Source organism: Copadichromis virginalis, linkage group LG19 (genome assembly GCF_057382275.1).
Source record: "Copadichromis virginalis isolate Kocher_CV1m ecotype Utaka linkage group LG19, C_Virginalis_male_GT1.1, whole genome shotgun sequence".
NCBI lineage: Eukaryota > Metazoa > Chordata > Actinopteri > Cichliformes > Cichlidae > Copadichromis > Copadichromis virginalis.
In genome coordinates, this window is record NC_140636.1 from 28,198,826 (window position 1) to 28,211,833 (window position 13,008).

Below are 13,008 nucleotides of genomic sequence, written 5' to 3' on the forward strand. Positions count from 1 at the left end.
TTAAAATTTTGTTTTCATAAAAACAAAATTTGTCTGGAAAAAATTGTTTAGAAAAAACAGGGAAAAAGCTACTCTGTCACTGAAAATAAATTATTTGTAAAGCTAAAGCAAAATGCAGCCACCAGCCAGTCGCCTATAGGAGTGATGAAGGACACTCACCTCGCATATTTCAAGTTGGCTGCACTCATAGCATGTTTTTTAAGATTCTCAGTTGCTCCACTCCCATTTTTACACTGTTTCAGTCATTTGACAGCCTCCTCTGTATCCTTGATGACCAGTTTTGACACTTCAGTATACAGTACATCAATGAAGATGTGGTTTGATGATCGTTAGAAGACTGTAGCTGCTTATTCTATTAGAAGGTCAAAAAACATGACAGAAACCACTGAATTCAAAAAATAACTTCAGGTGTTACTCCCACTAGGCTTTCAAGCGATAAAGAGTTAAAGCAACAGTGAAAAAATTCCATTAGTCATAACATTTTGTAAGGTGTGTATATTTGAACTTGTTGTTTCCAAGCTCTGTAGAGTCATTTTGTATCCGTAATGACTCTACAAAATATTGTTTTATATGGATGGTTTTGGTCTTGTATGCCTTCTGGGTGTTCAACCTTCCACTGCAACATTTGTAAAGACTTGGCAAGCTACAAACCACCACTTCCTCAGTATTCATGAGGATATTCTGTAGTCCTGTATGTCAACATGGGGTGCATACAGCATCCTGGTTATGTTATCTAAGCACAGATTTATTGCCTATATGAAACAATGAGAGTAACTCTGCACTTTGCTTTTTTCATACCATGGCCTATACACATTATGCATACATCAGTATGTAAGTGCATAGAAACATCATGTTATGCTATACTATATAAATATAATGCTACAAAATGACGTGAGCTTCAGCACAGAGGACATTCCCAGTCAGCAGTGTGTGATGCTGCAGGGAAGGACTGTGTGGGGGGAGGGGGGCAGCTGCTTGATCAGGTCATGTGAACCCAAATCTCTGTTTGGAGAGAGACCAGCTTGTCTCCAGTTGTGCCTCCTAAGGCCATGGGAGAGCTCCCAGACCAGCCTGAGCCTGACCAGCTCTAACTAGAGAGGCATTGTACCAAGTGCCTTTTACATGTCTGTGGACAAAAACAAGGCAGTTATAGGAAGACAAAAAAATCTTAAGTATAACAGAATAATTTTTGGTTAAAAAAGTGAAGTACAAAATGACTAAGTGAATACTTAAAAGAAAGAATGTCAAGGCAATGTGAAAAATCACCATCATCCAGAAAGAGGCACTTGCGTGGGCATATGTGTTCAGGGTCTTACATCTTGTGTGTCTTTGTGTGTTTTTTGGCAAAAGAAGTTACACGTTAGTTTGCTCAAGGCAACCTTTTGAACACTCAAACACTTGCTTTAATGGAAAGACACAAACTGAGCTCTTCAGCACAAGACTACCTCAACCTAAGTAGAAAAATCCACAAACAACCCACATTCAAAAAATTGATGTACGACAGCGGTCTAATGCATCAAACCAACAGCAACTGATCAATAAAATGTAATTGCTACAGCAGATGTTTTGTTGTTGTCAAGTCAACTATCACAGATGGATATTTGCCAAATGTCTATAGGCTTGTTGGCCAGCACTGGGAATACCTTTTTAACTTGTGTTTTGGAAGATGTAAGGCAGAACAATGATGTTTTTCCCCAATGAAGGTGGGAAGCACTGCCATATTCAGTGCTAGTCAGCACGATAAAACTGTCTCAAGGATTCATGATTCTTTGCGATATTGAGCTAACCTGTGTAAAGCTGCCATTTTTCAAAATGTAAGCATTCTCCATAGCAACTAAAACTGTAGTGGACAGAAAACTGCCAAGAAAAAAATTACATTTCAACATTATAAAGGTACACATTTTTGGATTGTGATAGAATAAATCAGCTGAAGTCAGAAAAAACAGACCCTCAGCAACTAGAGCCCTTCTGTTTGTTGACTGTGTATTGATCCTAGAATACCATTAAGCCATTTCTTTAAGTATTCCACTGCATCAGCAGCCTGAAGGTACAGTACTGAACTCTGCCCCCACTGTCCTTGTGCAGGTTCTCATTAGTTCTCCAGTCTCATTATAGATTGTTGGTTTGAGACTTTCTTTAGTCAAGTCATGTGTAATTGACTAATAATTTTACATTTCTTACATAATATTCTTATTTTTTTCTAGTTTGAAGCTCTTCAGTCCAGTTTCTTGCTGTTACAGTATCCAAATACAGGTTGTTAATTATGTTATGAAATCATGGCAGTGTTGCCTTTGGCTGTAACGATAAGTTGGCAAGAGAAGGCAGAGAATCATTAACACAATCAACACATGCAGCATGGCATAGCCTGGCTGCGATGATCCTGCTAACAAATTTGCACTAGATTTGTCAGTGAAATGAATAACTCAGATTACGGGCTGATCTCTCATGATAAGGAATTTTATGGACACATTTCAAGTGCCGTACAGCTAAGACATCTTTTGGCAGGCTGGCGCACGGCGTGGCACGGATTTCTCATGTGTGGGGGAAGGTGTTCTGTGAAACCGGACTGCTTGGAAGGAGAGTCGAAGGCACAATTTCTCAGTCTAATTAACGCCTCAGTCACAACAGCAGCATACGTTTCCACACAAATTTCCCAGCAGCCCTTATTTTGTTTGGAGAATTGTCAATGGAGCATCACAGCATGTGTGCTTAAAGGTGTAGAATAGTCATTTCACGTTTCATTTTTGGCAATTATATAGAGTATTTGTAGTTCAAAGGCAACAGCCAACTTGTGTGTTACCATCACCACCGTGCTGCCCATGTCATAGATCAGAAGATTTCAAAATGTTTAAAGACAGACAGATATGAAACAGATATGATGTATGATAATGAAACCCTTTTTATTTAATTGAATCATTCCAGCAACGACTCAAAACACAGCATGAAAATGTATAACAGGAGAAAACAATGTAATTTAGCTACCTATAATCAGCTTTATTTTCATGCCTAGTTAATAAAAAGAATAGAAATACATGGGGGATTTAAAGGTGATTTAAGTGACTCTGAATATGGTAAGGTTGTTGGTGTCAGATGGACTTCTCTGAGTATTTCATAAACTGTACCATGGGTGTACAGCAAACAAAACTGCAGCAACAGTGTGATACTCTCATGTCAATATGGAGCAGTATAGCTGAGGAATATTTCTAGCACATTCTTGCATACCGGTAAATGCCAAGAACAGCAGCGCCTTGCTGTACTAGCAAGGTGTACCGAATATAGTCCAGTGAGGATATTTGCCCATTTGATATATTATTCTGTAATATGTCATACATATATTGTAACACTGTGCAATACTCCACTGGATACATTGTAGTCTTTATTATTCTCTCTTGACTCATTTAACTGTTGTATCCCTCTGTGCCATTTTTAAGTTAAACAAAGTGTTCTCTGAGCAGCGCTGCATCCAAAAATGACTGTGATAGCTACACAGTAAAAAAGTGTGATCTCATACTATTTTTTAAGGCCCTCTAAAACGACTGCCGTGTGATTCACAGCAGAGTGGCATCACATCTGAACAGGAGTGAGAGAATGGATGAGCAATGTGGAAGAACACACTAAGGAGGGAGGGAGGGAGGGAGAAAGAGATTATAGGTAGTGAAAGGTTGAGCATTGCAGAGAGAGGCAAGTGGGAGAAAGGCGGAGTAGATCCTTTAGCAAGAGTGAAAGGGAATAGGAAAGAAAAGGTAGAATTGAGGGAGAAATAGGATATTTACAGTAGATGGCAGTGTATGTGGTTCATACAGAGTCCAAAGGTAAACCACAGTGAGCTGCATCATAGCCTATGAATCAAATAGCAGTGGCAAGCATCAGTCAGCCCAACCCATTGCCTCTTTGTAATCTTACACTTCCTCTAGAACCCATAAACAACTGAATTCATCATGAATGTACATTTGTATAATTTCTTTGTTTTTCTTATTCTGCATTTGCATCTCACAACACAAATGCTCTTTTAAAAAAAAGTTATTTATTTTTGATAGCAGCAGTTTCCCACTCATCTGGCTCCTAAGCAGACAAGTTAGAAGGTAGTCCTTTTATTCTGCGCCCACAAATCTTACCAGATGGATGTTATCTTCTGTCCCTGTGTGCCTCTGTAGTGATTCATAGCCTTCTCTTTATGTGACTGCATTTCAGTGTGGGTAGTAGTAAATTAATATCTCTACACCTTTGCCTCTGTCTCCTCCCTCTTGCACACTGCTATTCTGTACCTCCTATATCAGTACAAGTTCAATTGGCCGGTGAACAGCTCTGTGTCCGATTAAGGCTTGCCAGCCACTGATTTTTATTGGCTGTGTAATGGTGCAGAACCTAAACATTTCTCAGGGTCGATGGGCTGTGTGTAGTACAAGCTATTAGGGAATGCAGAGGAGGCAAGTGGGTGTAGAAAGTTGGAACAGGCTGTAGATGCGAGAATGAATTGTCACCTCAGGAGGGAAATTTGAAATGTCACAAGCAAGAAATTATTTAGCTTTTGTTTATTGTTGCAGTGCGGCCTGGTCCCATCTGATTTGCATTAATAACATATACTTTACTAGGGGAACTTGGTGCAGTATGGCAAAAAAAAAGGTGGTATTACAAAGATTAGGGCTTAGACCTGTTAGATCTTCACCACAGCAAATTGTTACGATATAAAAAAAAAGAATTAAAATGTAATGAGTAAAGTTACCTGGTCTTTTTTTTAAGTTCTAATAGTCTTATCCTGGCTGACTCCATCTTCCCCTGGCCTACCTGAACAATAGGAATCCATCAGATTTTGGGTTCAGGTGCATTGTGTCCTTACCCAGTTGCTGGCTGTCCCCACTGTGAACCTCTGGTTGACAAATGTGAGTATAATCCGCTAATGTTCCTAATCCTCGGGTCACATTAAAAAATGGATGAGAAATTAATCTGTTCTCAGGTCTGTCAGGTATATTTTTTCAGTGCCAGTGCTTGTTTTCAACCAAATCCTTCTGTATGGGTCAAAACGACCTAACCTACAACCAAACCAGCCAGCCAAATCCCTCAAACCAGACTCTGTCAGATGTTCTCTGTCCTTTAGTCCTTGTACCGTGAAGATTTCATTATATTGGTGATTTTTAAAGATAAAGCGACCATAGGCTTAGTGAATGAAAAGTTTGTTTTTCTGCTTCTTTTAGCAGCTTTAAAATAAATTGGTGAGGATGAAGAGACAGAGAAACCTACTTTACAGCCAGAACAAAGTGGATGCCTTCCCTCCTCCGGCAGACAGAAGTTGGTCACACTCTGCAAATGCTTTCCGGTGTCCTCCTCCACATGAACGTGAACATCCAGTGTGTTTTGTGTCAGCGTCTGCCATATCTGCCCATACCATGCTATACCATGCATATGTGCTACCGTAACCGGGCTAATTTTATTGCTTCTGGCTGAGTGGATCAAAAAGGCCCACATTCACTGTTTTTCTTCTGTTTGCTCTCCACCTTTCATGCTGTAATCTGTGCAAAAGGCAGAATTAAAGCAGCACTTCCCTGGAGCCAGCCTTCTCTTTTCAGATTGGTAAAAGAGGGGAAATTGGAAGGATGTGCTTGTTTTGGGGCAAAAGGATTGCAGGATTTACTCTCAGGTGAAAGTTCTGGATTTCAAAGGCCACGCGGATTAAGTCGCGTTGCAGGAAAAACACAGACGAGCGGGTTCTTCCTCTTCTCAGAAATGTATTTCTAGGATCTTAAAAAAGATCATTTTAAGTTTTACAAAAGACAAACCCACAAACAAATAGATACCATATAGTGTTTCTAAAGTTTTTGTTTTTGGCAATAAAATGTGAACCAATTTTCATCAAACCAACAGCTATACACAAAGAGCACGGGGTGAATTTTAGACAGTTTATTGCAGAAAATATCCTGCATTACTCCTGATATATTTGGTCATTCTATTCCCTCTTGATAACAGCCATTCAAGCCGATGCAGTGGTATTTCCTTTACTTTCATCACTCCACAGCAGGTAATGGCAGTGTAACGGTGCTGTTTGCAATCCTTCCACTGTGGTGTCTTTCATTTGGCTACATTCCTTCTCAATAACTTACTGACAGTAACTTACTCAACCCAACCGGTTGTCGACAAAGAGCAACAGTGGGAACAATCTTATGATTTTTGTGTTTTTCTTTCTATGCATCAATGCAGGGTCTATCTTACAACATAAAGAGCCTTGAGGTGACTGTTGTTATGATTTCGAGCTGTATAAATTGAGTTGAGTTGAATTGAATTGAATACAGTAGACTCATGAACAAGTGTTAACTAAACAAATGGTTCCTTCTGTAGCTGTGCCTTGTTTTATTTATTTATTGGCATTTAATGCGAGGTATTAAAGTACTAATATATAATTAGTACTAATAGAAATACTATATAAAGGAAACTATGTCGTCTTTTATGTGTAGATGTGGGCTGATGAAAATGACTTTTTTACTGTTTCCAGCTTTATTCAGAACAACGGTTCTTGACATTAGAAGATGTGTATTATGAACTTCAAATTCAGTTATTTGAGGGGTTTTTTCAGTTATTGTGTCTCTAACCTCAGTGACTTTTTTATTTCATAGCTAAAGATTTCACATGCTTCTTCCAGCACAGAAAATGTTAGCATTTTATATTCTCTATGGACAATCTGTGTTTAGGTTCCAGAGCAACACAGTGTTGTCTTTTGTTATTTCAAATAAACAGCATTTGTTATTAATTGCATCTTAGATGAAGCTCTTATATATCAAGCCTCGGCTTTAGCTTTGGCTTCATCACTTGTGCCTGCAAGCCTGGGCTTGCAAACACACTCTGGTCAGAATATAACACATTCCCAATTCCTAACCAGGAAAATTACTATTTTGGTTCTTCTCAAGAGAAAGCGAAACCAGGACAACATAGATCAGTAGATCAGCTCACTGAACCACAAACTAATTTCAGACCTAGGCTTGGAGCCACACTGTCGCTAAAATATAAGCACTATACTTGCTTCTGCAAACCTGTTGCTGTGTATAATATAAAATATTTCTGAATTACAAACACATACATTATTATGATGCCATACGTACAGTATAGTAGCAACAGAATCACATCAGACTGCTGTACTCTAAAATATTACATTCATACTATTTTTCTTTCTGTAATTCCACAGGTCGCTTTTTACCATTGTTACAGTATTTTTGCTGCTTTGTATTTTGATACATTTAAAATAGTTTTATGTGTGTATATTTCATCTTCTGTTGAGCCAAGTGTGCCAAATTTCATGTCTTGTGCACTTGTTGTACACTGAATAACAATAAAAGCATGCGTGTCTGTTAACTGGAGCAGAACTCCTGTTAACATTAAAATAACTTCATAATTAAATAAAACCTCATTAGTATTTTTATTACCTGCATGTATTTCTTAGTATCACTGTAATATGTATGCCCTGTGTGGTGTTTGTTACATTATGCTTAGTTTTTTCTTTGTGCGTGTGGTTTTATTTAAACAGTAGATAATTATATTTTGTGTGAATTGTGTCTCATGAGACTGTGTGTTGTGGTAAGATTCATATTGTCCTTGTGCAACATAATTATTAACATTTGAATTAATTAGTTATATTGCTTTTCTGAACAAATCACAATATGAGTCCCAAGATTTAAATCTTAGAGTCCTTATATTAAAAAAAATAAACATTTACTATAAGAATGATTTTTTTCTTTTTTCTGTGGTATGATACATTAATGTAAAATATAAATGCAAAAATAATTCTCCCAGCTACATTAAAAAGCAGATGTTTCTGAAGTGGAGATTCTTATAGTCTTTATTGATTTTTTTTTTTATGTTTTCACCACATTTATCAAAATCTGCAGGTTATTAAAGAATATCTTACATCTCTGATATCTGTGCATGTGCAGCACATGGTTTATTTTTATCAAGAAGCAAGGTGGCAGAGTTATGATGAAGAGGCCCACAATGCTCATAATAAATCCCTTTGTTTATGAGATGAGAGCCTTCCTCTCCCACAGTATACAGCCTAGGGAGAAGACCTTCCCTTTAATATAAGGGTAATTCTTTGTCTGTGACTCACATTAAAGAGGGAAATGGGACTCTAAAAACCCCTGCCTTCAACCTGTGCATCTGCAATCACATGAAATTAGAGGTGTTCCCACAGTGTTTTGACTTAGAGTTTTAAAAATAGCTCGCATATGCCCTTATTTTGTTCTACTGCAGTTGTCGGGGTGGCTGAGGCCAGCAGATAAATGCATATATCGTTGAGATTACTTGGTCTCCATATGCAGTGCACCTATATTGTCTCAGATGTTTAATCTCCCACAAGATATATGTCATGTGCATTTGTCAGATCACCGGGCAAACACTCTCTATGTGATTGGTAGCCTGGCTGCCATGACCACAAAAATGCAGACAACACATGCGCAACGTAATCTCCGCTGAGACCTGCAACATTCATATGATGTAAATGCAAAACAGCATGCGTAATTGCATTCCAACATACCCCAATAATTTTGCTCTATGGCTAGATTTTGAAACCAGGTAAAGTATTGCAAGAAATTAAATAAAACAATAGCATCCCATTCCTTTGTTTGTTTCTGGAGATACTTTAACTTATATTTTTTTATACTTTAACTTTTCATTTGATTTGATTTTTTTTGTGGCAAAATTAAATGCAAAAAAAGAGAGCGATACAAATGCACACAGCTGTAAACTGCACTTTGCTGAGTTAAAGTGGCAAACAGCTCTTCTTTCTTTTCATTTCTTCTCTTTTTTCATTTTTTTAACTTCAGGATTTAGAAAGAAATCTTTAGTCCCTGCTGAGATGGAGATGGATGTGTGGCTGCCCTTCCTCTTTGATTACACCCAGCTTTGCAGAGTCATCCTAGATGAGAAGGGACCAGCCTTTTCCCAGATCACCTGCAACGGTGAGCTGCAAAAATTCGTCTGTAACTGTATGTGCCCACCCCCCACCCCCTTTCCCATCTTTGTTTTCACTCTGACCTTCAGAAGATGCACACAAAGGCTCCCCTCAGCTCAGGCTGCTTGCTTTCCTTAAATAAGAGGAGAAGGGATGAGCAGAGAAAGGGCAGCTCTTTCAGCATTCAGAATAATGATCAGCTTTTCTCATCCCTGAATATTACAAGTAAATTCTCACAACAGTTTGCTCAGTAATATATCACCCAAACACTCTGTCAGAGCTGAGGCCAGTGTCTGATTTGATGCATGTCATATAGACTAAAAGTTCCCCCAGGCCACTTCTTTATGTAGCATAAGTATTGATGCGCCTCGTGGAAGCAGCATCAGTGTTGCAACACATTGCAGATTGGTGAGATCCTGCACAAGGTGTGTCCTGCGGTAGGTTTTTCTTTTCCTTTTTTTCCTCCTTTTTTTTTTTTAACTAAGTGGGTGTGGCTTAATTCTTCACTGCACCAAGGCAAAACTTCCACTGGATATCTGTGTGATAGGTCAGCTCCAAAAAAGCTCCAGCAGCGGACACAAAGTACTGCACCTCACACATTTCTGGTGTACATTAATCCCACTTTTATTTTCCACAGAAAAAAAAAGATGTTAGTTTTTTTCTGATCTGTTTCGGTTACATTTTAAAACCATTCTATGAAAAACTGTAGCACCAGAGCAGATTTCTATTGCCCGTTCTTTGATAAAAATTTCAATTTTGTGCTATTTTTCAGTTTTTATCAGCTCGGTTTGGGGAGAGACATTTCTTGTATATAAAAAAAGAGTAGCACTTCATTTCTTCTTCCAGTCATTTGCAAAATAAAACAGATAAAATTTTATATCTCTTTTCTTTTTCGTTTAAATCACAACAAATACATTTAAAGCAAATAAGAAATTAGGCGGTATTTAGCATAATCCAAGCAGGGAATCGGCTTTCATGATGATTATTATATATTTATATATTCATATGTATACATATCTATATATATATATATTATGTCTATATACAAGTATGGCACTTGATTACACAAAAGCAAGAAAACACTTCACAAATAAAAGCAGTGGGCGCTTTGGTGTGTCATAAATTAAGGAAATCACAGACGTTAGCGTTTTGCAGCAAATTCACCAGATACTGTTTTGCAAGTTAGCTATTAAGCAGTGGAATGGATACATGTGTTAAGGTCAGTGGTGCAACACAGGCAACAAAAAAACATGAAGTAAGCTTTATGTGTTTTATCTACGCTGAACCATAGTCAGTAAGGATTTATATATCTATATTTATATATAAATCTGGGTGGTTGATTTTTTTTCCTTTGTATGGTGCCATTTAATTAGGTTGGTGCCAAAAACAAAACAGGTTGAAAGAAAATGTCTTAAAAACACCGTCAGGTCAGTAGCACATTTGGATAAGGTCAGGCTCTCAAGTGTTCACCTCTTAGTGCAATTATTTTTGCATTTACTCTCTTCAAGTACAGCAGAACAGCCCCAGAGTAAATATGTGAACACGTTAACATGGTCTCCGTTTACCATCCTACAGAGTATAAACGTTACTAAAAAGTTGCATCAGTGCAAGAATAAATAAGTAAACAAACGTGTAATCCACGCTTGCCATGAAGTCTGTCAAAGACCAACAAATTAAAAAAAAAAATTGCCCACTCTTTAAGTCATGACACGAATTCGGCGTGCACAGCTGTCCATCATGTCCATCATGGTTTTTGTTTTTTGTTTTTTACATGTTTTTTTCCACGTGTGTTACACATAAGCTGAGTCACTGGATTGAGTGCGGCCAAAATTAGGCACACTCATCCTTGGCAAGTCCTTATTTCTGATTTCATAAATGGACTTTCGCCGAGCCTGCACGCCTCGCACGGCCGTTTTGATTTTCCGCCAGCCCAAGTGATTGAGTTCTGCCAGGTTCAACACCACACAAAACCCACTGACAGCGAACATGAAGACCAGGAACACCGTTTTCTCCGTGGGTCTGGAGACGTAGCACTCGACATCTTTTATGCAGGGGTAGCGATCACATTCATACACCGAGGGGACGTTGAATCCATACAAGAAATACTGACCCACCAAAAAGCCTATTTCCAGCGCGTTTCTGAAAACCACCTGGATGATGTAAAACCTGGAGATGCCCTCTTGCCTCCTCATTTTGGACTTTGTAGTTCTCATGGCCGAATTGGGGATCTCTTTGACTTCTAAACAGTCTGGCTCGGCTTCTTTGGTGGAGTTCTCTGTGTTCTGAAGTACTCCATTAACAATGGTGTTCTTTATCTTTTTGCTCTCGTCTCGTTTCAATGAATCTTGATCCTTATCTAGTGTCAGATAGACTGTTGAGTAGCGCCGCTCCTTCTGCTTGGCCGACTGATGCACCGAGTATGTGATAAAGCAAAGGCTCGGAGTGCACACCATGATGATTTGAAAAACCCAATATCTAATGTGTGAAATGGGGAATGCCTTGTCGTAGCATGCCTGGTTGCAACCCGGTTGCAAGGTGTTACAAACAAACATGGTCTGCTCGTCATCATAGACAGTCTCTCCAACTATCGCTACGATTAGAATCCGGAAGATGACCACCACTGTTAGTAGGATCCTAAAAAGCAAGCAAACAACAATGTGAAAATACGTGTAAATATGTACGGTTACTGTAAGCGTGGTTCAGTTGTGCGCTGCCTCGGTGGCTGATGCGCTTGGAGTCCAAATCTGGCGTGTTGGTGTAGGGAGCTGTCCAGTGATGGAACAGGACGCTCTTTGACGTGTTATGTGCTTCTAACAGCGTTATTCTCTCATGGATAATGTCACGTCTGTATATAGAGCGTGTGTTTTATGATTTAATGGGAATGACATGTAGGAATCGGTGTTGCCGTTACTGTACCTGTGTGTGCTTTGTTAATGGAAGGAGGTGATAACGCCGACTCTCGTTCAATCTTTGTCTGCCACCCATGAGTGCACAACCACCACTCAAACTCACCACCAAACATCAAATGGATAAATGGATGAATGAACACATGAAACGACACATGGATTTTAGTTAAGGCTTTCAACTTCGCAGCACCATCCCAGGTTCTGAAGAGACAGCTGTTAACTGATCTACTCAGCTGTCTCGCTTAGGAGGAGGACGACGACGACAAAAAAAAGGATATCTGTGGAACAAGACAGAAAAATCCACAACACAGACACGAAGACTGGGCACCATGCTACAGAAGATCCTGGAGGTAAAAGACAAAAACGGGGGACTGGGAACCATGCTAAAGACGATCCTGGAGGCTGCTGCGTTTCTTCGGTTGATCTTGGTTTTTGTTGGTCATCTTACCTTCCGATCATAGTAGAGTGCTGCTGGACAGCAGCCTCCAGGAGCCTCTCTAGTATAGTCCATTCCCCCATTTCTGAGCATCCGGAGGAGACGAGAGCGCAACGGCACTGTGTTCAAATCCCTCCAAAAAGAAAGGGTTTTATTTCCCGTCCGGCTTCTTTCTGTCTATTGCTGTTGTCAGTCTCCACAAGGCTCAATTTTAGCTAAAAAAAAATGCATCCGTCACGGGATGCTGCTACCGTCCTCGTCTCTCTCTTTCTCTCTGCGCGCTATCTGGTTGGTTATGCGCTGAGCGCGCAGCGCCAGTCCTGCTGTGTGTGCCGAGCGCTCCCACAACGTTGCCACACTTTTCCTTGTCATGAGAGTCTGAAGGGCTGATTACTATAAGCCCTCCTATTTTCGATCTTCAGATCAGTTTGATGGGCTGCGCGCTGCGTCTGGATGGAGGGAGGTTGGATTTAATGTCTTGCCAGCGTTAATCCGCCTTTAAGTAGTCTTCCCCCTCCCTCCCACGCGTCACGTACGTGCAGACAGGTCGGTGGAGAGCAGCCAGAAGTATCAGGGTTTCTGATTTCCAGGTACTTAGTTTGGGACATAACGTGCACCGTCCAGTGGACTCTGCTGTAGACTAGGGTGTCCAGAGTGCTAGAATCAAAGGTTTATACATTTTTGCATAGCTTGCTTGAATCAAACCGGTACACTGTATTGTTACTTAACAAATT

General features: G+C 39.6%; 1 protein-coding gene across 1 annotated transcript; it reads right to left on the reverse strand.

Annotated features, from left to right (window-relative positions):
- Positions 1 to 9,538: 9,538 nt before the first annotated feature.
- Positions 9,539 to 12,803, reverse strand: LOC146686348 (gap junction delta-2 protein). Its single transcript, XM_085441898.1, has 2 exons — positions 12,287 to 12,803; positions 9,539 to 11,566 (listed from the first exon to the last, which is right to left on the reverse strand). Exons 1-2 carry the CDS (start codon positions 12,355 to 12,357, stop codon positions 10,723 to 10,725), a joined length of 915 nt encoding a protein of 304 aa, XP_085298024.1. The 5' UTR covers positions 12,358 to 12,803; the 3' UTR covers positions 9,539 to 10,722.
- Between the last annotated feature and the right edge of the window lie 205 nt (positions 12,804 to 13,008).